This window comes from Oryx dammah, unplaced genomic scaffold, assembly GCF_014754425.2.
Source record: "Oryx dammah isolate SB20612 unplaced genomic scaffold, SCBI_Odam_1.1 HiC_scaffold_16, whole genome shotgun sequence".
Classification (NCBI taxonomy): domain Eukaryota; kingdom Metazoa; phylum Chordata; class Mammalia; order Artiodactyla; family Bovidae; genus Oryx; species Oryx dammah.
In genome coordinates, this window is record NW_024070200.1 from 4196859 (window position 1) to 4222304 (window position 25446).

General features: G+C 53.0%; 1 protein-coding gene and 1 long non-coding RNA gene across 13 annotated transcripts in view; one reads left to right on the forward strand and one right to left on the reverse strand.

Annotated features, from left to right (window-relative positions):
* The first annotated feature begins 7 nt into the window (after nt 1–7).
* Nucleotides 8–5913, forward strand: LOC120875190. Its single transcript, XR_005723859.1, has 3 exons — nt 8–264; nt 1857–1861; nt 5904–5913. It is a non-coding gene; the product is annotated as an uncharacterized LOC120875190 (long non-coding RNA).
* Nucleotides 5914–10746: 4833 nt separating this feature from the next.
* Nucleotides 10747–25446, reverse strand: part of LOC120875188 (beta/gamma crystallin domain-containing protein 2-like) — a 35332-nt gene continuing 20632 nt past the window's right edge. For 6 of the 12 annotated variants that reach the window (XR_005723854.1, XR_005723856.1, XR_005723852.1 and 3 more), the window contains one exon: nt 10747–11123. Coding sequence is in view for 6 of the 12 variants with exons in the window: in XM_040256917.1 (XP_040112851.1) it covers nt 11001–11123 (123 nt within the window). In the remaining 6 variants the exon portion in view is untranslated. Of the gene's footprint in view, nt 11124–19836; nt 25420–25446 lie in introns of those variants that run through there. The other 6 variants (XR_005723857.1, XR_005723855.1, XR_005723853.1 and 3 more) reach the window with 1 other exon arrangement.

Sequence of the window (25446 nt, forward strand, 5' to 3'; positions counted from 1 at the left end):
GGGCTCAGAGGGACACATGAAAGGGGAGGGGCTCAGAGGGACACATTGAAGGGGGAGGGGCTCAGCAGAATACATGAAAGGGGAGGGGCTCAGAGGGATACAAGAAAGGGGGAGGGGCTCAGAGGGACACACGAAAGGGGGAGGGGCTCAGAGGGATACAAGAAAGGGGGAGGGGCTCAGAGGGACACAAGAAAGGGGGAGGGGCTCAGAGGGACACATGAAAGGAGAAGGGCTCAGAGGGACACATGAAATGGGAGGGGCTCAGTTTTACCCAGGAATGGGGGAAGAGTTCAGTAGGACACAGATAGGAGCCCCAGGGAACACATGGAAGGAAGAGCACCTAGTGGGACTTAAGAAAGTGAGCAGCTCAGTGGCACTCATGGACACAGGACAGGGCAAGGTGTCAGTGAGTAACGTGAAGGGGGAGGAGCTCAGTGGGACACAGGACAGGGGGAGAGGCTCCTCAGGGCACATTCCGGGGGAGCGCTTCAGTCGGACACATGTATGCCACAGGGCTTGCAGCTAATGTACAGCTGGGGGAGGGCCTGCTGTGACACACAGACACGTGGTGGAAGAGACCTCTCCTGACACACGAGTGCAGATGAGACCAGGTGAGTCACAGGTGGAGGAAAGCTCCATGTGACACCTGAGTGAGGGACCCGGTGTCACGCACGAGTGAGAGAGGGTGAGCGTGGCTCAGTCATGAAGGAAGCACTCAGCGAGACAGTGCATGGGGCGGTGCAGACGGCCATGTGTGGAGGAAGAGCACCACGTGACCAGGAGGAAGGGGAGGGGCTCGGTGGACCCATGCATGGGTCACGGGGCTCAGGGTGACACGTGAGGCAGGCGCAGTGTGACCCAAACGCATTCAGATACTTAATGTGGTACAGACGTGAGGAAGCAGCACTGAGTGACATGGGTGGCGGGAGGGAATCCATGACACATAACTGGGGGTGCTAGTGTGACCAGGATGGACGAGAGGCTCCGTGTGACCCATGAGCAGGGGGTCTTGGGTGACATACGGGTAAAGAGGGGCTCCGTGTGACTCACGAGCCAGGAAGGGACTGGCGTGAAAAACGTGTGGAGGAGGGGCTTGGCCTGACACAGAAGTGGGGGAGCTCAGTGTTACACGCTGCGGAGGAGAGACTCAGCAAGGGGGGGGCCTTGTGTGACCCTGGTGGGGAGGGATTCCAGTGATGCATAAATACGGGAGAGAGGCTAGTGTGACAGAGAAGCGGGGAGGGCTCGGTCTGACACAAGGGCAGAGTACCTCCGGGTGACGCCGCAAGGTGTACGTAGGACAGCTAAGTGCGGGCAGATCTCAGTGGGACGCTTACACGGTGGGAGGGAAGGTGTGACACGTGAGTAGGCAGTCCCCAGTGGCTGGGGAGGAGGCTCACAGCAACACACGGGTGGAGGAGCTCCGTGTGAAACAAGAACGGGGCCTGGGGTCACTGTGGCTCAAGATGGGAGAGGGCCAGCAGGAGACCACAGTGAGAAGGCTCCGTGAAACACGTGGGTGGAACAGGGACAGAAAGTGACCGATAGGTCAGGGAGGGGCTCTGCGTTATAATTAAGAGAAGAATGGACTCAAGTGCGACAGGTGAGCAGAAGTCAGGGTAACTCAGGAGAGAAGGAGGACTCCATGGGACACGTGAGCAGAGAAGAGGCTCAGGGTGACTCCTGAGTTCAGGAGGGACTCTGTGTGACGCCTGAGTGGAGAGGGGAGCTGTGTGACACAGAAGGGAAGAAGGGGCCTCTGTGACACCTGCGTGGAGGAGGGTCTCTGTGTGAAAGGAAGAGAGGATCGGTATGACACGAGTGGAGCAGGGTCTAAATGTGAGACCTGAAGGAAGGAGGGGTTCTGTGGGATACCTGCGTGGAGGAGGAGCTCTAGGTGACACCTGTGTGGAGCAGGGTCTCTATATGACATCCAAGTGGAGCAGGGTCTCTATATGACATCCAAGTGGAGCAGGGACTCTATATGACATCCAAGTGGAGCAGGGACTCTATATGACATCCAAGTGGAGCAGGGTCTCTATATGATATCCAAGTGGAGCAGGGACTCCGTGACTCTGACCAGAGGAGGGACTCTGTGTGACACCTGAGTGGAGGCTGGGGTCTACATGATAACTAAGTGGGTGAGGGACTCTATGTGACATCTATGTGATCTGTGTGACACCTGCGTGGAGGAGGGGTTCTATGTGATACCTAAGTGGGTGAGGGATTCTATGTGATATATATGTGATCTGTGTGACACCTTTGTGGAGGAGGGGGGCTCTGTGTGACCCCTAAGTAGAGAAAAAGGTCTTTACTCTCAGTAGGGAGGAGTATACCTGTGGTATGAACCTCGGAATGCTTTTCAGCCTCACTCATCCCAGGAAGAGCAGCCCCACCCAAGGAGATGATGGACATCCTCATGGGGGCCCCCTTCCTTGTGCCTCCTCATCCCTATAGAGTCTCAGTCAAGACTGCACATCCCATACGACTTCTGATTGTTTCAAACTCTAATAGGTAATGTAACAATCCTGAAAGTTAAAGAAGTCCCTCACCAAAGGGAGAATTCCAAACCTAAACCATGTGATGACCCTCAAGGTCCCCTAAAGCTGAGTCCACTCCAGTCCTTAGAAAGGGCCTTGAAGACCTCCACCACTGCACCCCACAAACTGGCCCCCCATTACCAGAAAGTCTATAAGGTCTTCATGGACACTAAAAGTTTCCTGTTTCTGACTCTCCAAGACCTGGAAACTTCCCAGATGGATTATTTTGACCATCATCACTTGACCAAGCAAAGACATTCACGTCAATAGATCAAACCATCCTTGCCACCATGATTCAAAACAAATACAGTGTAATAGCCTAAACTACAAAGCCACCGCTCAGAATTTTACAATGGACTAAATTTTACTCTATGAGAAATTCGCTTCCTTTTCCACCATTCAAGAAGGAAGCGTAACCCTCCTTCACAGACTGGGTGGCCCTGTGACTCTCCCGCTCCGAGGCGGTCGGTCTGTCTGTCTGTCTAATTCCAAGGCTGAGAAGCCGGTCTACTCCTCCCCACCCACTTCCCTTCTCTTAGGTCACTCACTCATTCATTCCTTTCAACTTTGGTGGAAAGAGCACAAAATTCAATCCTTAACCCTCCCTCTGAGTCCTTTATGACACTTAGGGAACCATTTGAGCATCAGTTTTACCATCTGAAAAGGGAAAGATGTGAACCAGCATCGAAGGATCTGGCCAAGAATGGGAGATCCCCAACAAAGGGGACAATGAAGAGGCTGACCCAGGGAATGGGGTGCACAGTGCAGGAGCTCAGGCTACCAGTGGGGCCAGACCTGTGCCAGGGCCCTGGGAGCAACGACCCCCATGAGCAGGCTGGGAGGGTCCGGGGTCCTGGTGCCATTTTGAGGTGCCAGCTACCAGTGGGGAAGAACGTGGGCACAGGTGGGCTCTCCTTGCAGAACCTACTCAACAGGACCTGGGCTGAGCCTCCTCGCACCCGCACAGTCAGACCCAAACACCCAAGCCGCCCTGCACACCCAAGCCACCCTGCACACCCAAGCCGCCCTGCCCCAGGCTCTCTGCCATCCACCGGCTCTCCTGCGTCTCCCCGAGGCGTGCACTCCCACGGTCCATGTCCATTTACTTGCTGCCTGGCACAGGGCCTGGCACACAGTAGACCTTCACCGAATGTGCAAACGAATGAATGAAAGCCTACCATGTACAAGGCCCTGGGGGCCAGAGGGAGCCCCGAAGCGAGGATGATGGAGTGAGGCAGATGATGGATGGGTGATGGCCAGGTCCACAGTGAGATGAGATGCTGTGCTCAGGATGACAGAGGCCAGGTGGAGGTGATGAGAGCCCGAGATGACCGGCCCACGGGGAAGGATGGGCCGGGACCCAGGACTTGCGGCGTACAGTAAAGCAGTGCTGGGTGAGGGGAGCCAGGCTGAGGGAGCCCATGGTGGCAGACATGCATGCGATGGACCCCAAATACTAGAGGTGGGTGGAGGAGGAACCCAGGACCCACAGACTGGGCCTAGAAATCTCTGAGGCTCAAGATGGGACTGGGAGTGCCAACTAACACCCCTGCCCACCTGCATTAACAGAATACCCATCTTGTACAAAGCTCAGAGAACAACTACCAAGCTGAGAAGCTTGCCAGTGAGGAACAGTGGATGCGCTAGAGTGGGGGCACTCCCCATGAAGGAATTTTGAAAAGCCACCTAATCCCCCCTGCCCCCAGCCCACTTGTAAACTGGCAACAAAGCTTTCGTGTCAAGTTTACAGAGTTGCAGTGATGTGACTTCCTGGGTATCACATAATATTTATGTGAGATATATATATATATATAAAATATGTAATATGTAGATATGTATCTGTCAAAAGCACAGAGCTCATTGGATTCATCCACTCTCAACCTCACTGGCAAATCAATCAGACAAAACAGACTTTCATCAACAAAAGTCTGGCGTTTTTAGCACCTTCAATCCAGACCAATGCAACCCTAAGCATTGCAAAGACAAACACTACCCTTCTGGATTCTGAATCTCAGGTACACGCATCCCCCAGATGAGAAGGGGATGGCGCACCTGGGACAACCAGATGGGAACTGACCTGGATGGAGCAGCCTCTGGGCTGAGAGCCGGGGTTGCAGGCATCGTCCAGGTCCGAGGCTCTGTCGAGGCCACAGTGCGGTGCCAACATCTGGGTCCAGAGGTCTTGGCCAGCGCCCGTGGGTGGCAGACAACCCCAGGCAGTGGCCAGGGAGGCTGAGCAGGCTGCAGACACTGGGCAGGACCCAACATGTCCAGCTCAACACCCTAGCCCTCCATCCAGGAGGTGGCTGGACAAATACTGTGAGCTGCTGGGGAAGCTGAGGTCTTGGGGCTGGCCTGGGGGAACTGATCAGAGTCCCAGGTAGGGAGGAAGGAACTGGGGGGCTGCAGGCGGGGGAGGCCCCACTCAGGAACACAGCTGGTGAGAGGGGGCATCAACAGCTCTTGGGGGCAAGATTGCCAAGGAGAGGCACTGCGGTGGGCTGGGGGGCACGGACAGGGAAGGGTAAGGGGTGAGGACCGAGGATGCCACTCTCCTGTTCATGGTGGCAAAACTCGATGACAGATGGGCTGGTGGGGAGCTACAGGGGGCTTGTGGCAGGGGGTACTGCAGAGAGTGGGTCTGCAGGGGAATGGATGTGGAGTTCAGATTCAGGGCATCGGAGGTTAGGGAGAGACCCACTGTCTCTCATTTCCAGTCACTCTCCACCGTCTCTCTCGCTCTCTCACACACACATGCACACACACATTTGCACACATGCACACACCCATGCACACACAGGCACGCTCAAACACATCCATCCCCCAACCGAGGCTAGGGCCCCCCTGCACCGTGAGCACCCTCCCCCAGGGTTGGGAGAGCACTCGAGCCTAACCTGGGGCAGCCACCCAAGCACCTATCTGGTGCTGGGGACAGTGCAGGAGCTGGGGTGAAGGGGTGAAGACTGATCTCTGAGTCAGGGGTTCCAGGTGGCAGGAACCTTCAGAAACAGCCCCCTTGTAGGTGGCATGAGTCTGGGCTGCATGGGGAGTGTTGGCTAAGACCCTTCAAGGTCACATCCAATTCTAAAGAGGCAAGTTCCAGCTGGGATCATTAACCTCAGATGACCAGGCAGGGGTGCCCTAGGGGCTTTGCTCCTAGCAGCGTGGCCTGATTCCTGGGCACCGAGGCCCTGGCCAGAGTATCTCAGAAAAGACCGCTTCTGGGCCCAGCGCCCTATGGACACGGGAGTATCTGTCTCTGAGCCCTAAGTCTCCCCTGTGACGTGGGGGGCCCAAGGGGTACCCAGCCCCCAACAGGCACACATCCATGCACTCCTGCCACCATCAGCCAACACCGAGCAGACAGATAAAGTGCTTTGCGAAGTGCAGGTATATAGGTGACGTTCCACAACGCCCTGCCAGCCCCCTCCCGGCCCCAACCACCCCCACTCCCAGGGCCACGTGGAGCCCAGAGAAGCTCTGGCCTTGGAGGCCCCACAGCCGCGGGGCAGCAGACTATGGGCTTCTGGCAAGTACGAGCTACCAGATCAGCCTGATATAAGTCTCCCTGGGGTGGGGCTCCCCCTCCTCCGCCGATCACTTGAGTAACACTTGGCTGGAATCTGGTCTGACTCTAGACCAGCTGGCTGCCGTCTTGCCCCTCACTGCCCTGCTCATCTGTCCTTCCAACCCGCCTCCACCCACCCACGAGTGGGCCCGGCCTCTGTAGAGTCTTTTCCGCTCCCGGACTGACTTCCCTGAAGGCTCAACTTGGGTGCAGGGTACCGGGCTGAGGGTTAGAGGCCAAACTTTCTCCTGAGACATGCTGGGGAGTCGGGGGGTGTCCTGCCTCCCGCCGGCCTGTGTGGGGGACACCCCTCCACGTGAAGGGGGCTCGAGAGAAAGCTTTCTGCAGGCTGCTGGCTCCTGTCTCACTCCAGCCCCCCAGCTTCGCCAGCCGCCAGGGCCTCCCAGGTGGCACTAGTGGTAAAGAACCCCCCTGCCAATGCAGGAGACTTAAGAGACTCGAGTTCAATCCCTGGGTCAGGAAGATCTCCTGGTGGAGTCCATGGCAGCCCTCTGCAGTATTCTTGCCTGGAGAATCCCATGGACACTGGAGCCTGGTGGGCTAGGGCCCACAGGGTCACAGAGAGTCGGACACGACTAAAGTGACTTAGCATGCACACATGAGGTTGCCACAGAACATAGAGGATGCCCAGGTCAACTTGAACTTAGGTAACAAGATGGTGGCCGCCAGTGTGGATAAGAAGGGAAAATTACAGTCATCTGGGGGAAAATGGCAGCCCAGGGCATCTTCTGCGTTACTGCTTCCTCTAAGAGCGGAGCTGGCAGTATCCACGATATCTGGGGCACGAGCCGACCCCTCCTGGGAAGGAAGGAGGCCGTGATTTTCATCTCCCTCAGGGATTGCCTGCCTCCTCGCCATGAATCCACTTCACCAAGTGACCAAAAGTGGGGGCTCCCATCAGAGAACATTCCTCCAAAAAGAAGGAGGAGGACAGTGACTGACGGGGGAAACTAAAGCCCCACAGGAGAGTCAGAGACAAACGGTGGCTGAGCCTGGCTCCCTAGATCCCCAGAAGGGGGTCTTCCTGTCCCATCGCTCTGTCCCGCCGAGCAGCCTCACTCCCTCTGGCCTGGTCTTCCAGTGTGGCGCTGGGGCTGGGGTCCTGGAGCACGGGTTCCATCACAGGCAATCTGCCCGAGGAGACAGGAGCTCTGGCGCCAGGTCTTCCCACTTCTGCTCTCTCGGTGGGCGTCTGTGGGCAATCTGCTCAGCCTTCCGGTCTCTTCCTGAATCTCAGTACAGTCAGAGGCAGTCTGTTGTCTGAAGATCTGACCTCCAGAGAGAGAGGTCTGGTCTAAATGGACATCGAGCAACCAATCTGTCTCTCAGCCTCAGTGTTTCCATCTGTAAAATGGGAGCTGACTGGGAGACCAGCATGGACCTGATCAAAGGGGAGCCCTCTACACTGAGACCACAGCAGCAACAGCACCTGGAATTTAGTCTTTTGCACTTGGAGGGTGGGGACTGAATCAAATCTGTCTCTTTTCCCAGAGTCTCAGCACAATACCTAGCACACTCCAGAAAACCTTCGACAGCTCGACAGCCTTCCTGGGAGGGGCTGTATCACCACCTTCGACCTGCGCCAAGTCTGGAGGCTCTGCCCCTGGTCCAGAAGCTCCCTCTGGCCTGACCTCCACTACCGCCGCTCGGCTCGGAGCTTTGCTTCTTGCAGCTGATGATGTCACAGAGCAACTTCACATTTTTTTCACAAACATCATGAGCCCGCTGGCACACCCGTTTCACATTTGGCTTAAGAGACTGTTGTGAGGACTTCTAGGAAATCAGCAAGGAGTGATTCTAATAATTGCCTGTTCTTGGAAATGTCCTAAAATAACTTGGCCCAATGACGGTGGAGGGTGGGGCAGTCCTCTAAGACAACATTTCTCCTCCATTCCAACCCAGGTCTCGAGTTCCAATTACTCATAAAAGAAGCTCTTGTGTGCACAGTTCCAGATTCGAATGAATTTCCAGGAAATATCACCAAAACGATGCTGGCATCGTTAGGATGTGTTTTCCAAGAATGCTCGCTAGCTGCTCCCTTTTCCTGCAGACTCCAACTGCAGAAAATAAGTCAGTTTCTAGGATATATCATTGTAGCTATGTCTGAATGGCATAAATGATGATATCAGATTCTCAGAACCTCCCAGTCTACAGATTTTAAAGTCAGCACATGCAGAATAACACTCAGCATTCTCTTCCTGAAATGTTGACACTTTTCATCACTTCGACTGTGTCAACCCACAACGTTCTTAGGGTTTCTGAGCAAGGCAGTGCTTTTGGCCTCATTTCATTCATTGCCACCTCTCTTTGGTTTAGTGGACAGACTGGGGTCAAGCCAGCGTCCAAGGGATCACGGCGACCATCCAGGTGCTGGGAGTAGGATCCCAGCTCAAAACACAGTGGCACATGTGACCATCAAGTCCCCGTGTTGTCTGGGGCCTCCTCTGCTGTCCACGCCATCTTCACCACCCATGGCGATGGCCTTGCCCCCTCGCAGCCCCAACCTCAATAATAAGCTTCCGTTGCTGGGAATAGGCAACCAGATCTGACCAGCCCCAAGGTCTCGGCCTCACGTTGGACTGGCCAGTGGGCGTTTAGCACCTTCCCCTGGGAGAGGAGCTAAGTCAGGGAAACAAGCTTGGGTTACATTCCAGGGTCCGGCCAACTTGGCAGCCCCGTGGGTCAAGTCTGGTGCACAGCCAGCCATGAGTCCAGCACGACTGAACAGCACTTTGCTGTACACTCAGGGGCGGGCTTCGGCAGCAGGGCCCACCCATGATCCATGACTTCTGCGGCTGGGCTCGTCCTCTCCTCCTCCTCCGCCAGCAGTCCCTGCTGCACCTCTCTCCTTATGCGTCTGGAGCCCAGCTTCCTACGGGATGCAAAGGCCACCTCCGGCGCTGCTAGTGAGGAGTCTGCAGGCCACATGTGGAAAGCAAAGTCCCCTCTGCCACCTCCAGTCCAGTCAAACCTTGGCCACATCAAGTCCTGCCCAGGCAAGCCCACGGCTTCGAGACTTTCTCAGTTCCACCTGTCTGAGCTTTATCGGAAGCTGGAGCTAGGGTCTCAGTTCTGAAATATCAATGTGGCCCCCATTCTGGATGCCCAAGGCTCACTAGAGGCCAGAGCTGGAGTCTCAGTGCTGGAACATAGACAGGAGTCATTCATCACAGACAATGTGAAGTTCATCAGAGGCTGGAGCTGGATTCTTAGCTCTAGACATCACAGGGGCCCTCAGTCTGGATGACCAAGGTTCACGGGAGGCCAGAGATGAGGTCTCAGCTCTGGAACATCAAAGAGGTCCCTCATCACAGACAGCTGAGCTTCATTGGAGGGTGGAGCTGGGAGTCTCAGCTCTAGAACATCAAGAGGACCTTCCTTCTGGATGTGTGAGCTTCATCCAAGGGTGGAGCGGGGCTCTCAGCTCTGGAACATCAAGGGGACCTTCCTTCTGGATGTGTGAGCTTCATCAGAGACTGGGACTCTGCCCACTACAAGCAAGACTCTCCTGGACTCTCAGCTTTCGCTTGCCCGGGCATAGACTCATCTGGTGGGCACATTTAGAGGCAGTCTTCTCCTCATCCCAGTGTTGCCTGGACTGTCCACACTGGGGTCAAGCCTCCTTGGCTGAGATATGGCCACGGTCCAGAGGTGGTGCTTTCTCTCTGCAAAGGGGTCACTCTCAGCCCCGTGCAATCATGGTGGGACTTGCCTGTAGTTCTCTTGAGGCACTTCCCTATGAGGAGGGGAGGGGAGGGAGAGGAAAAGGAGGACGGAGAAGAGGGAGAAGTGGGGAAGGAGGAGACGGCAGAGCTGGTGGTGGCTTTGGCCCTGACAGCGGCGCTGTTGGTGGTTTTGGCGTTGACGGAGGCAGTGGCAGCGGTCAGCCTCTCTTTCCCGCTGGGTGCGTGTCCAGATCATTCGCTCCAGCGAAGCCAAGTGTGCTGTCCCAGGATTCCTCGTGGACTCAGGTCCGAAGCTCCCTAGCACTTGTCCCCCTCTGTCCCCATTTGGCTCCAGCCATATACTGCTGGTCAATAGTCTGACCTTCCTGAGCTGAGCCATGGGGGTGCAAGGGGTGCCCCCCTGCCAGAGGGCAGGGACTGCAACTCAGGAGCTACTTTTTCGGGCCCTTGAGACCTGCTCAGAAGCCAACTGGTGGGATGAATGTTGGCCCTGGGTCACAGCCCGGCTGGACCGCCTGGCAGTCCACTCACCATTGGTTTAAGCATTACGACTGCTCTACCAGGCCCCCTGCCAGGGCCCTGGGGGTGTGTGAGAAATGGGAGTTAGAATCACAGCCCTGGAGTGGCACCTCTATCTCCTGTCTACATGCCTTTCTAGAAAGAAACCTGGCATCTTAAAACCAGCAGAAGAAGGGGACCAGCCCAGGTTAGTTCATCCCAACGTGCATCTGCCTCAGGAGCCCAGCAGGCCAGCTTTGCTTCTGGGCCTCCCATCGCCCCTGAGTGCCCGACAGGCAGGGGACAGATGGCTTCCCGGGACCCAAGCTGGCTCCCCCACTCCCCCATCACACAGGCCCAAGGTGACGGGAAGCCCCCAGCCAGACAGCATCCCAACATTCACCCCTCCTCAGATTAGTAGCACATCCATCGCTGTTTTTGTTAAGACAAGAAACATATTTATTGAGAGCACAATGGGCCGTGCCAAGCCCCGCCCCCGCCACCGGGGGAGGGTGCTTTCCGACCCCGGCACAGGCTCCTCACAACAGCCCTGTGAGGTAGGTGTCCGAGCCCATTTCTCAGATGTGGACAGCGAGGCCCGGCGCTCTCCCAAGTCTCAGGGTTCGTGAGGGGCGGGGAGGGGGTCCGGCCCGCGTGTCTGACACTCAGATCAGTGAAGTCCATCAGTCAGAGGGAGGGGAGGCGGGGAGGACATGCCCCTCTGCACAGGGGGGTCGGCCCAGGTCCAGAGTCTTTGGGTCCAGCCTGTCCCGTGGGAACGCGTGCAGGTGTCCCCTGTGGCTGTGGAGGCTGAGAGAGACATAGGCGCAGATGAAGGCCATCCGCTCCCGGGCTCACAGGCTGACAAGAGTTCTTATGCACACAGGCAGGCAGCAGGCAAGGGGCAGACACATTTAGGAGAAGGGATGCTCGGGGCCTGGGCCACACAGGGAGAGGGGAGCACCCAGCCACCAGCTCCTGTCCTCCACCTGGCACCCTTCACACCACCCCCTCCCTGGTCTCCTCCTCCTGTAATTTCCAGAAGCATCACACGCTCCTGCATCAGTAACTCCGATGGTCCTCACCTAACCACTGCAATCTAGAACTCTTGGCCTTCGGAAAAACCACCCCAGCGCTCCTGTCTAAGCCATTACCAATTAGACCAGGGCATTTTCTAAACTATCAGCTTCTTCCCTCTCTGAAAGGGAAAGTGTCAGTCACTCAGTCGTGTCCGACTCTTTGCAAACTCATGGACTGTAGCCTGCCAGGTTCCTCTGTCCATGGGATTCTCCAGTCAAGAATACTGGAGTGGGTTGCCATGTTCCTCTCCAGGGGATCTTCCCGACCCAGGGATTAAGCCCAGTTCTCCTGCACTGCAGGCAGATTCTTTACCATCTGAGCCCCCTGGAAACCTACTCCTCCTTTGGGAGTTTCTGAAAATTATCCCTGATTCTGCCTACCTGGACCTCAGTCCCCTCCCCTCTGAACCTGTTACATCTCTGTATTGAAGAGCAAAGCTTCCTGTTTCTCACTGCGTCCCCTAGGCTGGCCGGGTGCTCCCCTGACACCCTCCACTCTGCCCAGCAGTTTCTGGGGCCACCATAGTTCCAGAAAGCACAGGGTTTCTGTGATCAGGACCCACAGGCTGCAGGGCGCTGTGGCCAACCTCAAACAGGAGGCCAGGTAACAAAGCAATGATTTTCACATAAACAACCTCCTCGAACCCAACAATAACCACGCCAGGTAGATGTGACTATTTTCAGATTACAGGTGAACAAACCCATCCAGGCCACACAAATATAGGTGCTTAGATAGCTTTGAACATCAGAGCTTGATTCTCGGGACCAGTGTACGGGGCCCATCGAGACAGGTTAGCCAGCAGCCCCTGAGCAGACACTGCCATTATGTACCCATTCTACAGAGAGGGGAACCAGGCTTGGGGTGGTTCAAGTAACCCTTCAAGGCCACTGCACTGGCAAATGCTGCTGCCACACCCAGAACTCCAATGGGTAAGATCCCCATCCCCCCAGAGCCCCAGCTTGGGGAGACAAGAGAGAGTGAAAGAAAGGAATTAAGGTCTGGGATCCAATCCCCCCTCATTTGCTGGGTGGTGATCAGGCAGCATCTCAGACCAGGCATGTACCTTACAGGCGAAGGCGGACGGTCACCAATGGTGAGGATAAAGACTTCTCAGGTCAAAGACCTCCCCCCGCCCCAGAGCGAGGGCTCCTGAGACCCAGAGCGGGCAAGGGCATGGCCAGAACACCTCTGCCACTGGGGACCTGTCAAACGCCGCATTAGCAACATCACCTGGACCACCTACTGTGTGAACCAAATTCAATACCCCGTGATACAATATAGTGGGAAAGAAAATGAAAACAGAATATATATTTAACACCAAGTCACTTTGCTGTACAGAAGAAAAGAACACAATATTGTGTGTCAACTACATGCCAACGACATTTTTAAAAAATCACTTGGACCGCAGCACATAGGAGCACATTTTTTAGCCCAAATAAAGTTTTATTCTAGATATAAACATTTCCAGAAACAGTCAGAAGACAGCTATTTGCATCCAGAAGCTTCCCCAGGGTGAGCCCCCACTTCAGACAGAGATCCTCAGGGTCTGCCCTAGAGAGTCTTTGCCAAGAAACAGCCTCTTTCCTCTCACAGAGGTGCATGCACAGTCAACGTGTCCACCAGCCCACAGTCAGTTCAGCTTTTCACATCCACTAAAACCCCCTCGCCCATCAGTGAGCATCTATTAAGCGCCTACTACACAGGCAGCAGGACCATCAGGGTCAGAGAAGTCTAAGTCTGAGGACCCTGACCCTGACTCGAAACCCTAGCCCTCACCGAGGACCCTGACCCTGACTCGAAACCCTAGCCCTCACCGAGGACCCTGACCCTGACTCGATACCCTAACCCTCACTGAGGACCCTGACCCTGACTCGATACCCTAACCCTCACTGAGGACCCTGACCCTGACTCGAAACCCTAACCCTCACTGAGCCTCAGCTCTCTCCCCGCCCTCTGGAGATGGGGACCCAGGCCTGCCCTGCTCAGGAGGACGAGGCTCTGAAAACACTCCTCAGCCCTGGGCACACAGGCCCGAGGACCGTCCAGGAGCAGACACCTACACACAGACTCACAGTCCCCTGGGAGGAGGGCCCTAGCCACCTGTCTCTACCCGTGCATCCCCCTTGGGAGCTTCAGAAAAGTTCTCAAGGACACGGGGTGGCCACGTGTGGACACAGCCCACTGAGGCTGTGAAAGCCAGAGGCCAAATGAGGGGTCAGGGAGGCTTCTGCAGGGGGAGGGGCCAGAGGAGACCCCCGACTCCAGCCCACCTGGAATGGAATCTGGAGGTGTTCTGCAGAACCCTGCTGTCCACATGTGAGACAAGGGCTAGGAAAGGAATTCCGTGCACTCGTGGAGACCCCTGGATCCACAATGACCCCAAGGGGATGTCTCCTAAGCAGGAAGAGGGTAAATATCTAATTTGGCCAAGTTTCCAGGTCCCGCTGAAGCTCCACATGGGCACCGCTAGGCATGTGGTGGGGACAGGGACACACATTTGGGCTGGCAGAGACCAGCCGTGGAGCTGGGAGGGTTTGCTTTGACTGAGTTGAGAGAGCACCCTCTGGCTTTTCATGGAAGACTGTTCAATCCTGGCTTGGACACAACTCGCTCATCTGTTAAATGGGCCCGCGTGCCAATCGAGCAGAATCCTTTTCCCTAAATGGCAGAAGAGGGCGTTTTAGTCCCTAAGATGTTACCCAGAAACCCTTCCTTGGGCTCTCTCTAAACTGTCCTTGCTCCTCCCCCCTAACAAATACCCTCGGGGGACTCACAAAAGTCCCTCCACAGAGCTGGCAGGAACAGTCACCTGCGCGTGACAAACAGCTGCCCAGGGTGGGAGGTGGGGAGAGGAAAGGAGCCTCCAAGGAAGGAGAAAAGCCATCACTCATTAACTGAGGCAATATTTACTCTGGACCTGCATCGCTGAACACTCTCAGGCTACCTGACCTCTGTCTCACACGTCCCAGTGACTGTCGGAAATACAATCTTATTATAAGGTCAAGACCAACTTTTTATTCATTTAGAACTAGCAAAAGCTTCCCTGCTCCCTTCCAGACAGCCCCCAACACATGGTCACTCTCAGTGACGGCCAGCATTTAATGAATGCTGTTAAAGTTCACCCAACCCTGAGCTCTCACAACAACCCTGTGAGGTAAGCTTTCCAGTGACCCATGGCTTAGAAAAAAGGAGACCAAAAGAAGGCTGACAGTCACACCGACAGCACACAGTTAGTTACACGTCAGCCAGATTTTCATTTCTAACACAAAACATCAACTCGTTCATCAGACAGCGAAAGTTCCACTAAGAGACATCTGAAACCAGAGTCCTGGTTTTCGAACAACATATATCACACAAAGGTCCGTAAGATACAGTAACTGGTTAACAGGTTAATCAGGAGCGAAGGACAATCTCTTAGTCAAGGTTATATACAATCGCTGCTTACACTGGGTTACAATTGTGTTATTCAACCATCTACTCATCCATCCTTCCGACAGAAATGGAAGGCGACCCCTACCACTGGCCTGGTACTGTGTTAGGCACCCAGGCAGCTGACATTTGAGCCCAAATGTTGAGAAGGGGGAGAGGGGACATTGGGTGGTGGGGGGTTGGGGGATGGGGGCGTACTGTCTTTGACAACCGGTGCCTAGTATTTTGCGGGGAGGATACTGCTGGGAGGGGTCACTTGTGGAGGGTAAGTGCCGCCCACAGGCCAGACACAGTGGTAGGCAAGATACAACCTATTCCAGAGGTGGGTGCGAACGCGTACCCCAGGGGGCCAGGGATTCCCCATTCCCCAGCCTAACCCTAACCCCCAAATTACTCCTACCTACCTTTCAAATGCCATACGAATTCAGCATTCGATCCCATAATACCTGCTGTGTGCTTGCTAGAAAGACTTGCCCACTGAGCTGTCCCAATCAGGCTGCCCCTCCTGGCCTGTCACCCTACCACCCCCAGCCTACTCCCGGGGGCACGCGCACCACCCTTCAAGGTCACAGTTCAAAACCCCAGTTACAGCAGATGTGCACAACAGCCCTGCGAGGCGGGCGCCGTGTTCTGCCCAGCAGACAGAACTCAGCCGTGCCCGTGAGTCAAAACCACACGCTTGTCCAGTTCCAGGGTCCTGGCTTTGTCCACTATACCCACTGTCCAAGGCAGTAAGTCAAACGCAGAATTCCCAGGAGAGCCCCCAAGATCTATGGTGGGAAGCCCCACCTGGCTGGGAAGCTGGATCACAGATGCATCCCGGGTTTGCCAAGCGTCAGGCGGCCCGATGCCCTGTTGTGCCAATGGTGAGGGGGGCATGACCCTCACCATCCAAACCAGCAATCGTCTCCCCCAATTTTCTCTCAATAGAGCCCAGAATGAACCAATCTCCAAGGGACAGGAAGGACTCTGAAACTCGCCCTTTGTGCAAGATGAGGTTGTCCTAATGACTCGAAATCCTGCTCACAGCCAGAATCAACTGTTTGTTTCAGATCCCACCCCCCACACTCCAGCTATCATTCTGGCCTCTTGAGACGCTGGGCTATGATTTCTGAGCACCCAGGGAACACAGCTTGCTGATTACTAATCAACCCAGTTTGCAGAGGAACGAAGTTGGAGAGGGCAATCAAAATTTCGACAGAACTTTGGCCAAGGGGTGGGCACGCCGAATCAAGGATCCCGCCTTGTGACTAGCCCCCAGCAAACACACTCATCTTTTCTTTTGAGAGGAGCTGTCGCAATGCTACCTTGTGACCCAGCTCTAGTATAGCACCAGCTGACCTTTTCGAATGTTTGCGGGCTAGGAGTGGAGTGGATGAAGGGATGGAAGGATGAGTTACAACCACTGTCATCTGGTAGAGGAAGCGGAGAGGCTGAGGGTAAAGCTCACGGCAGGGACCATGCACCTGGCCAGGTGGCCTGGGGGGGGACATCTCCACTCCTGGGTGGGGACGGGCGCCATCCTGGGCCCCCGGGCCTTGGATCCCTCACAGTGTGTGATGCATGGGAACGCGCCATGGGGAAGGAAGCCATGTGGGTGATGTGGCAGATGACATCCAGCTGGGACATGATCAGAGCAGTGACCCCGGAGGAAGAAAGCCACAAGTAAGGGCGTTCACTTCATCACCACAGCCCATGGCGCTACACAGCCTGCCCACAAGGAAAAGGTTTGCTTTCAGGAAAGGGAAAGGCCAAAGCACCAGGTCGAGAGGCCAAATGCAATGGATGGACTGATGGACGGATGGATGGATGGATGGATGGATCCAAGTAATGTTGGGAATCATCACTGGCCTCCCAAACATGTGGGTGAGAAATTCTGACACGGGCAAACAGCGCTCAGTGCTATAGTAGATGGTCGGTGGGAAGACATGGCCCTCGGCTGCAAGCAGAGGGTATTCTGGAAAGCAGGGGCGAGCCTTCTTGGGTCACGTGCCCTTCCCAAATGGCCATGATGACTTCTGAGACCTGGCTACCCCTGGGGTGGACCATGAGGGAAGAAGCTCAAGGAGAGGATGGGGGCCATTCTACTCTTTGGCTTGTGGAATTGAGTTGCCCCATTTCTGAAGGCAGATTCACTATCTGACCTGATCTGACATACTTAATTAAACCCCAAAGACCACCCAGGAGGCCAGCGGGACAATGGCTCACACATCAGAGGGCACTAGGAACATGAAAGGCAGCAGACTGCCTCAGCTGATTGCCCTGAGAGGTGCCAAGTGGTGATCCAAGGGGCTGTCTTCCTCAAAGTGAAACGGGGGCAGGGGGTGGAGGCAGGAAGGCCACCACTTAACTAACATTCAAGATGGCAGCGCAGTTGTCTGGACCTTGGAGGGTCAAAGAGATTCTTGCACCACAAGAGTTACAGAGGGTGAGTTGAGAGTTTATAAATCATAAACGCACAAACCCACCCAGGAGAAGCAGCCTGAAACGTCACTGGGCTGCCAAAGGGAGAATATCATCCCAATGCACATTTTCCAGGAAGAGTCAAAGAGACCCTAAGGGTCATCTAGGCCAACCCCACTCCTACTAATTGAATCTCCTTGAAGCTACCCTCATCGAGTATCTGCCTGTCCTGTCCCTTGAATGACCCCCAGAGATGAAGGGCTCACTACATCCCAAGGACCCTCATTCCATCCTTGGCCAGTCTTACCACAAAGCCATGACCCGGCGGACTTGGACAAACAGTTCACAGAAGATGCAATTTTCTTTAACAAACACAGTAAAATGTTTAACCGTCATTAGTCATCAAAGCAGTGCAAGTTAAAATGACAGAAAAACACTTTTTAACAGAGATAAATTAGCAACATCTTAACAAAATGCTAATACATCACTGGACATCATAAAATGCTACAAGCCTTCTGAAATTAGTAGTCATACAAAAATTCCTGGCCTTTCCTCAAGAAACTCAACACCAGAAAATTCATTTGTTCATTCACCACTCCATTTATTCATCCATTCTCCCATCCTCTCCTCCAACAGCCAACCAGGCACTCACTCACCCTTTCATCCATCCTTCTATCCTCTCATCTAACATTTATATCTACAACATTTCAGGCATTAGAGATACAAAGATCAATGCAACAAGCTCCTTGCCCTCAAGGGTTCACAGCCTAGCAGGAGAAATTGACATACCACAAAGCAAAGATCACTTCCAGGTGTGGGAAAATAATTCATAAGAATGAAAAAGGGGGGTGTGCTAAGTTATTAGCTGTGGCATAATTTGTAACATTAAAAAAGATGAATTATGCATAGCAAGAGTAATAATTGCAGGTTGATGTGGTGAATGACTGACACGGCCACTCAATGAGACACAAGGCAGCCAGTGAGGTGATGAAGTATATGGAAGAAAGAAAAATGTTGACAGCGGAATATGGAAAAGGTGGGATGCAAAAATTAAAAAAAAAAAAGTGTATGTGGTGAAGAATTGCAATTAGGTTTAAAAAATGGATGCTCATTTTAAAAAATTAGATGTCCATTAAAAAAATAGTGTGCTTATAAACAGAATCTGAAGGGGAGAAATAAAAATGAGTGATATGTCAAATGATGGGTGATCTGCTCTGGGTCATGTGCTATCCACACCATTTACAGTCAAGATCACAACAGGGCCTCTGGCCCATCTGCCCCAGAGACCCAGCCTCCACCCTCCACCCTCTGGCAGGCCAGCCCCAAGGCCAACCTCCCTGAGTTGGGAGTCATACAGAAATCCAAAGAGACTTGTAGCTCCTGGTACCATCAATGGAAGGATTTGTGCAAGGGGTGCATGCAAAGGTCAAAGTCAACAGACAAAATTTGTTCCTTCTTTGAAAAGGGAAAAGAAGAAGCACGCACTTGAGACAGGCCGTGATCAGAGAGGAGCGCTGAAACCCAACCTTGGACCTCGTGGGTCGGGCACAGACAGAACCAGACAAGGGCCCATGTGGAACTTCCACCCCTGGCTTCCGCAGCCCTGGGAGTCCTGAGCTGAAACCCAGCGTCCCAGAACTGGAGACCTTCAGAAACCCTGACCCAGGGACCCTCAGGCCCCCAGCATTCCTAGGACATAACTCATCCAATCCCAACCCACCCTCCCCCCGGGACATTCCCCAACCTGCCTATTTCCACCCACATGACCCTCCCTGGACAGCCCCTTGGTGCCCGGGAGAAGGCCCCTTTCCTTAGGAGTCTGCTTCTGTTCCTGCCCATCTCTGCGAACTGGGTTGTGATCCCCTCCCATTCTACACCTAACACTTTCTCCATCTTCTAACCCTCAGCTGCCTTTTAAAACAACCACACTCCGGTTCTTCAAAAAGACCCTCCCAGGCTCTTCCTGCCCCAAGCTCCCCCGACCCCGACTCCAGCCCACGCGATGATGCCTGGGCTGGTTGGGCGGCTCTTTGGGGACCCTTCTCTGAGTAGCTGTCTTTGAAGTTAAGTAGTGTGCCACCCCCCACCCCAGGCTTCAGGCAGAACCCAGGCCCCCAGATTCCAAAACAGAAGAGAGCAGAGCCCTGAAGCCCCAGCGCCACCTCGGGCCCACAAAGCCCTGCTCACGTGGCCCGGACACGTGGCACTGGAGGCGGGGAAGGGTAGCTCCTGACACGTGACTCCGGGTCCTCCTCTCCTAAAGGCCGTCTGTGTCCACTCAGGGCCCGCGCTAAGAGCGCAGAGGTTGGCCCTGGGCCCCTGGCTCCCTCCCTGCACCGTCTGCAGCTGTGGCTGCTGCTCCTCCACCTCCCTGCCGCCCGACATCCGAACACGCCTGGGGCATTGCTGGGCTGGACCAGACCCACTGACCCCATCCCACCCCGACCACTCCCTGTCCCCACCCAGGGCCCAGAGTCGCTCCTAGCGGGGTAATCAGCCCCTCAGCCCCGCCCACCAGATCCCACCCCCCGGGGCTCCCGTGCTCCCAGCCGCGAATCCTGGGTCCAGCCAAGTGGGCTCCTCACGTTCAGGGCACTGGTTAGGAATCCAATTTTTTTTTTTTTTAATGTCTCAGACTGGAAATCGAGAAGTTGAGAGAGACTTTGATCCTTGGATTGATAGACAGACACAGGCACACCACAGACAGGTGCACAAATCCTACCAATACAGAGAAGGAGAGACTACACAGAACCAGGGTGTCCCTGGGATTCGAAATTATCAGTACAAACAGCCCCAACGAGGGGCAGGGCGGGGGCAGGGTGGGAGGAGAGAAGACGCGTTCAACAACACACCATGCAAAGGCCATTTTTTTTTTTTTTTTGCCGAAATACAGAGAGTACATCGCAAAACAATTGAGAAGGTAGCAAGGCCTTGAAACGGGCTCCGGGGATGCCAGGGGGAAGGGGGCAGGGTCCTGGGACCACTTCTGCCAACCCCGGGCCAACCCCGGGCTGAGATGCACCTGCCCCAGGACACCCCGAGTTGGGAAGGGACAGCAGCCCACCCACGGAAGACCCAGCTGGAGGGCTCCCGGACATGTTTCAGAAAGCTGCGGGAACAAGGTTTCTGTGATGAGGCCGTGCCGGCCCCCTTCCCACACGCCTCTCCCTCGCACAGGTCCTGGAGGTTAGGGGGGCCCCCACCCCGCCCCAGGACAGCGCAGCGGGGCCTGGAGGCAGGGGGCACCCCTACCAGGACAACCCCACCCAGGGCCCCTCGCTCCCTGACCCTCTGCTGCCCCCTGGAGGGAAAAGCCTCCCCCACAGGTGACCCAGGCCCAGGGAGGGGCCAGGACACCCACCTGACCCAACACCCCCTGTTCCCGCAACCTTCTGCAGGCTCCCGGGGCCCGAACCCTTCTGCCTCTCCGAGGCTCTAGATGGGGCACTGCCAACAGGCAGGGCAGCATTTGCCCCCACGATCCACCCAAGCAGGGAGCCGATGCCATTCCACGTCTACACACGGGGAAAACGGAACGAGAGCAACGAGGTGAAATGGCCCCCACAGCCAGGATGTACCAGTGGCGCTCCAGGCAAGGGTCCCCCTGGGCCAGCCCCTCCCTGCCAGGAAGTGCACGTCACAAGCACACCGCATGCCAGGGGCCACCCACTCCATCCAGCTGCTGGGGACCCAGGGGTCCCAGACAGGAGGGCTTCCCTCCCTCTCTTCCTTCACTTCCGTTCTTCCTTCGCCTTCTTTCCTCCCTTCCTTCCATGCGGCCATTTCTTCCACTCATTCACTACTGACTTCAACAGCATGACTTTAGTCATAGCCTTTGGTTCACGAAGGTCTCCCTTCTTATTTGTTTACACATTATTTCCATTTCTGCTTTCTTATTTCTCTCACGCTCACTTTCATTCCTTCCTTCTTACAGACTCAGGGGAAGAAGGATGAGTCAGGATCCCACTTGCAACACCCCTGGTCCAAGCAACACCATCTCAATCATTCACTCATAGTCTCGCATTTGCCCTTCCTTTCATTCTTATCCTGGCTTATCCTGGGAAATCATGATAGCGGTCAAAACTCCACGTGCAAAACAACCATCATCGGCCCATGTGCTTACTTGCCTTTGTAATCTTTCTTCCTCGCCACTAGTCACCTTTTAGATTTTGCTAGCTATTCTTTTATTGATGGACCTCCATTGCCTATACTTTATGATATAAAGATAATAAAAGGCTAGAGGTGCAGCCTTGTCTTGGGGCTGGGTATTTGCTCTATTTTTCATTTATTCTCAGAAAGGTGTAATGCGTTTATCTATTTAAGGAGTAGTATGTAAACTAATTATCATTTCTGTTCAGACAACCTCTCTCAACGAAACATTTATCACTTTGGTGGTGGTTTTACCATCTTTCCTTTGTCTCTCTCTCTGTCTTTTTTTTTTTTTTTGCTTCTTCTTTTTTAATCTCCATCCTCCTTTGCCTTAGAAGAGGGGACTGGGTGACCTTATCCATCATTAAGGGTTGATGAATACCTCACCCCTAATCCTAACAGTCCCTTCTCTCCGACACACCCACATCTTCACTGCCTTTCTGTTGGGCCCCCACCTTTCTCTTTCACTTAAGTTTCCCTTCTGCCTCGTTTCTTTCTCGGCTCCTCTTTTACTCTTAGGAACCCCAGGTGTCTGGGGTGAGATGAGCAACAATCCCATGCCGTCTCAGGCATTCCCATTAGTGATTCAGTCATTCGTGGGTCCGTTCATTCTTTCTCTCACTCTTCTACTTCAATATTTATTCTTTTATTTATGGACCTCAGGTGCACAGAATTGGATTAACTATCATTTGTAGTTCCTGGAGGCTTCTCGGCACCGGTCCGTGTAGGACCCCTTTGGTTCGTTAACTCCCTGTACTGGTGATTTGCAGGAGGACTTATTTAATTCTCTCAGGAGCCCAGTTTTGAATCACTCACAATTCCTGCTGCATGGTGCCTTCTCATTTTTTTTGTTCTAGCATGGGCCTCTCTCTCGTAATTTATGTACATATTTATTTATTCATTCAATATGCTTTTATTGCTAATATCCTTCTTGTCATAATTGCCTATGCCCCTCCTCCATCCTCACTGGCACTTTTGGTATTCTTTTATTCTCAAGAGCCTCAGGTGCAGAGGCTAACTCATCAAAGTGCCCTTCCTCATTCATTCATTCACACAGCCATCCCCTCATTTATTCTTTCTTTCTGATGAACTTCAGCTTTTACTAGTTTTTATATTTAATGAATAATATGTTTATTAAGGACTTATCCAGGAAGTGCCTTTTTTCTTCCATCCATCTATTTTCATTTCTTCTCCCATATCTTTCTTTCTCCCAGTCTCCCCCTCAATTTTTCAAACTCATTCCACGCTGTCTTGTGGAATGCATGTGTTTATTCCTTCAGGCTTTTATTTATGCTATTGTTCTTTTTACTATTTATCAACTTTGGGGCCAGAGATCCGAATGAATGTGGATGGTCTGTGCTAAACCAGTGCCCACTTATTATCTTTTTTTACTTCTTTATAAAAACTTTTTATTTTTTTCCCTCCCATCTTAATTGTTCTTTTCTACCAGTCTTTCAGGCTTTTTTCTTACTGCCTTTCTTTCTGTTGGAGATTGGGCATCAGGAAGTGGATGCACCCTAACACCCCTCGCAACATCAGCTTCATTGGTCCCTGAAAATTTTTTCTCTCGTGCATTCATGCATCCATTCAGGCTTTCTTTCTCTTTGGTAATTGTTTTTACACTTCTAGATGGCAGGGTACCTAACTGGATACATGATAATCTACAAGCAGTGGGTCCTCCCCTCCCTGGCCTCTCTGAGGTCCTCCCTTACGTATTTTGGCTTTGACCTGCCTCCCGGTTGGGTGGGTGGTGACCCACCTCAGAAGCCCAGATGTGAATCCATCCATGCGCACGGTTCGCGTCCGCTCCCACTCTTATTCCTAGAACAACTCTCTCTTATATGTGCATTTATCTCTCTATTAGTATATTTCTTTATCTTTTTGCATTTCTAGTCTGACTTCTGACTTGTCGTTTCTTTCCCATTTTCAGTTTCACTGTTTCTCTCTTTCACTCTCTTTCTTGCATTCTTTGGAGCTCAGATGACACAACCTGATGGAGCCTAATGTCACCTGCAAACAGCATCGTTCATTCTTTCTTGCTTTCCTTCCTTCATTCATTCATGCCATTCTTTCTTCCTGTTTTTTTTTCTTTTTATTAGGCATTAACTCCTCTACTAATGGAGTGCCTGTTCAGATTTTGACCCATTTTGATCCACAGTTTGGATTCTTAGCCTCGCCTTCTTCCAAGGATCTACTCATTTATCACCTTCTTTTATTCTCTCTTTCATTGCAACTTTCCACATTTCCTCCTTCCTCACTTTTTCTCACTGTCTTCTTTCATTTTCCTGGAGCTTTGGTGTGACCACAGCCTCTCCCTCTCCTCACTCCACGCCGTCTCTGTCTCTTTAGATGCTTGCTCACTTGTTTACTGAGATATTTATTATATTTTGATAGTCCTGTGGCTTTCAGGGTCGGACTAACCACAACCCTCGATTCATGACCATCTATTACTCAACTCCTAGCACTGCCTTCTTCTCTGTGTTGATCTATTCACCCACTAATATTTTTCTGGACTTCACACCTGTTACTTTTTCTTCCACATTTCTAGATTTTTATTTAGATATGTTATTCTCTTTTTTAATCCCTTCATGGAACAGACCTCAGCTCACAGGACTGGAGGACTCAAAACCCTTTCTGCCATGCTCCCTTCAGGATTCAGATATGTCCACTGCTCACTCATCCTTCCCTTCATTTTTTTCTCTTTTTTTTTTTTTTGACTTTCTTTCACTGCAGTCTTTATGTATGTGTGCCCAGAATTAGAAAACTTTGCGTTAAAGTTAAATCTCATCTCTAGTCCCCTGGGTCTTTTTTCACTTTTAACTATTCTTTCAGCTCTTCCTCTGGTATTTTCTCTTTTTTTTTCTGCTGCCAAGAGCATGTATTTGGATTAATCCTAATGCTTGGCTTATAATAACCTGACATAGTCCTCCTTATAGGGGGTACTTTTCTCACCCCCTAATTTTAAAAGTTACCTTATTTTTTACGTTTGAGTTTGCATCTTTCCATTTTCCTTGCCACTTTCAATCCCTGGTACCCTCTCTCCCATCTTTTCACTTTGATGGGCCCCACCATCCCAGCCTCACGCCTGGTTTACACATCCAGACTCCTTATTCCTTCTTTCTGTCATGTAGGTTTTTCTTCTTTTATGGACAAACGATAGGTGCTATGTATTTGAATTGCTCGTGTGCCTTAGTCCAGGATAACCGGATACCGGTTTCTGCGTGGCCCTATTTACATACTGATTCCCTGCTTCATCGACTTATCTATCGATCCCCTATGTATCCAACTGGATCTCATTCAGGGTACACTTCTTTACACTATTTATTTGTTTATTCGTTCTTTCACGCCTGCATTCATTTATCCATCCACTCTCTTCTCTGGATCAGGTAACAGAGCCCAGCCAGAACACTAGGGCATTCACAGAATCTCTGACCTCCCACCCCTCTCATCTAGTTGAGCACCAAGGTGCACAAAACCCACAGTCCTTGACACGTAAGCATGGCAGATGCAGGCACAGGCAGAACACACGTGGGTGCAGCAGACGCCCCCCCTTCCGGGACCCACACCCGACACAGACAGGGGTCGGACTCCCCAGGCCCGTCGGTGGGGCAGGCGCTTCCCCAAGGACCCCTTTGAATGGTCATCCCTGTGAGAAACCTGTTTCAAGACCCAAGAGTACACAGAGGCACACATGGTATACACAACCTCCCTGGTGGGAGACGACGGACACAGAGTTCATCTGAAAGCAGACGGCTTTGTCTATAGTCACACACACAAAAATATATTTTCGCCTTTCAAGGCAAATAAAAAAGGAACTACCCATCACTATTGCTAAGTGTCCCAGTCCCAAACAATAAAAAGCTTGAAGAGGTTTGGCCGGAAGCTTTGAAGACAGAAAGTCTGTCCATTTGGACATTTCAAGGGGGGAGGCAAGCGAAGATTACTGGAGCGTGGAGACGGCTTCAGAGGCTGGTGCCACTGCCTGCGTTTTCTCCTTGGCCCGTTGAAGGGCCCCCCAGCTAGGCCACTTCCATCCTAGTTTGCCCTGCCACACAAGAGCCAAAGTGAGGCT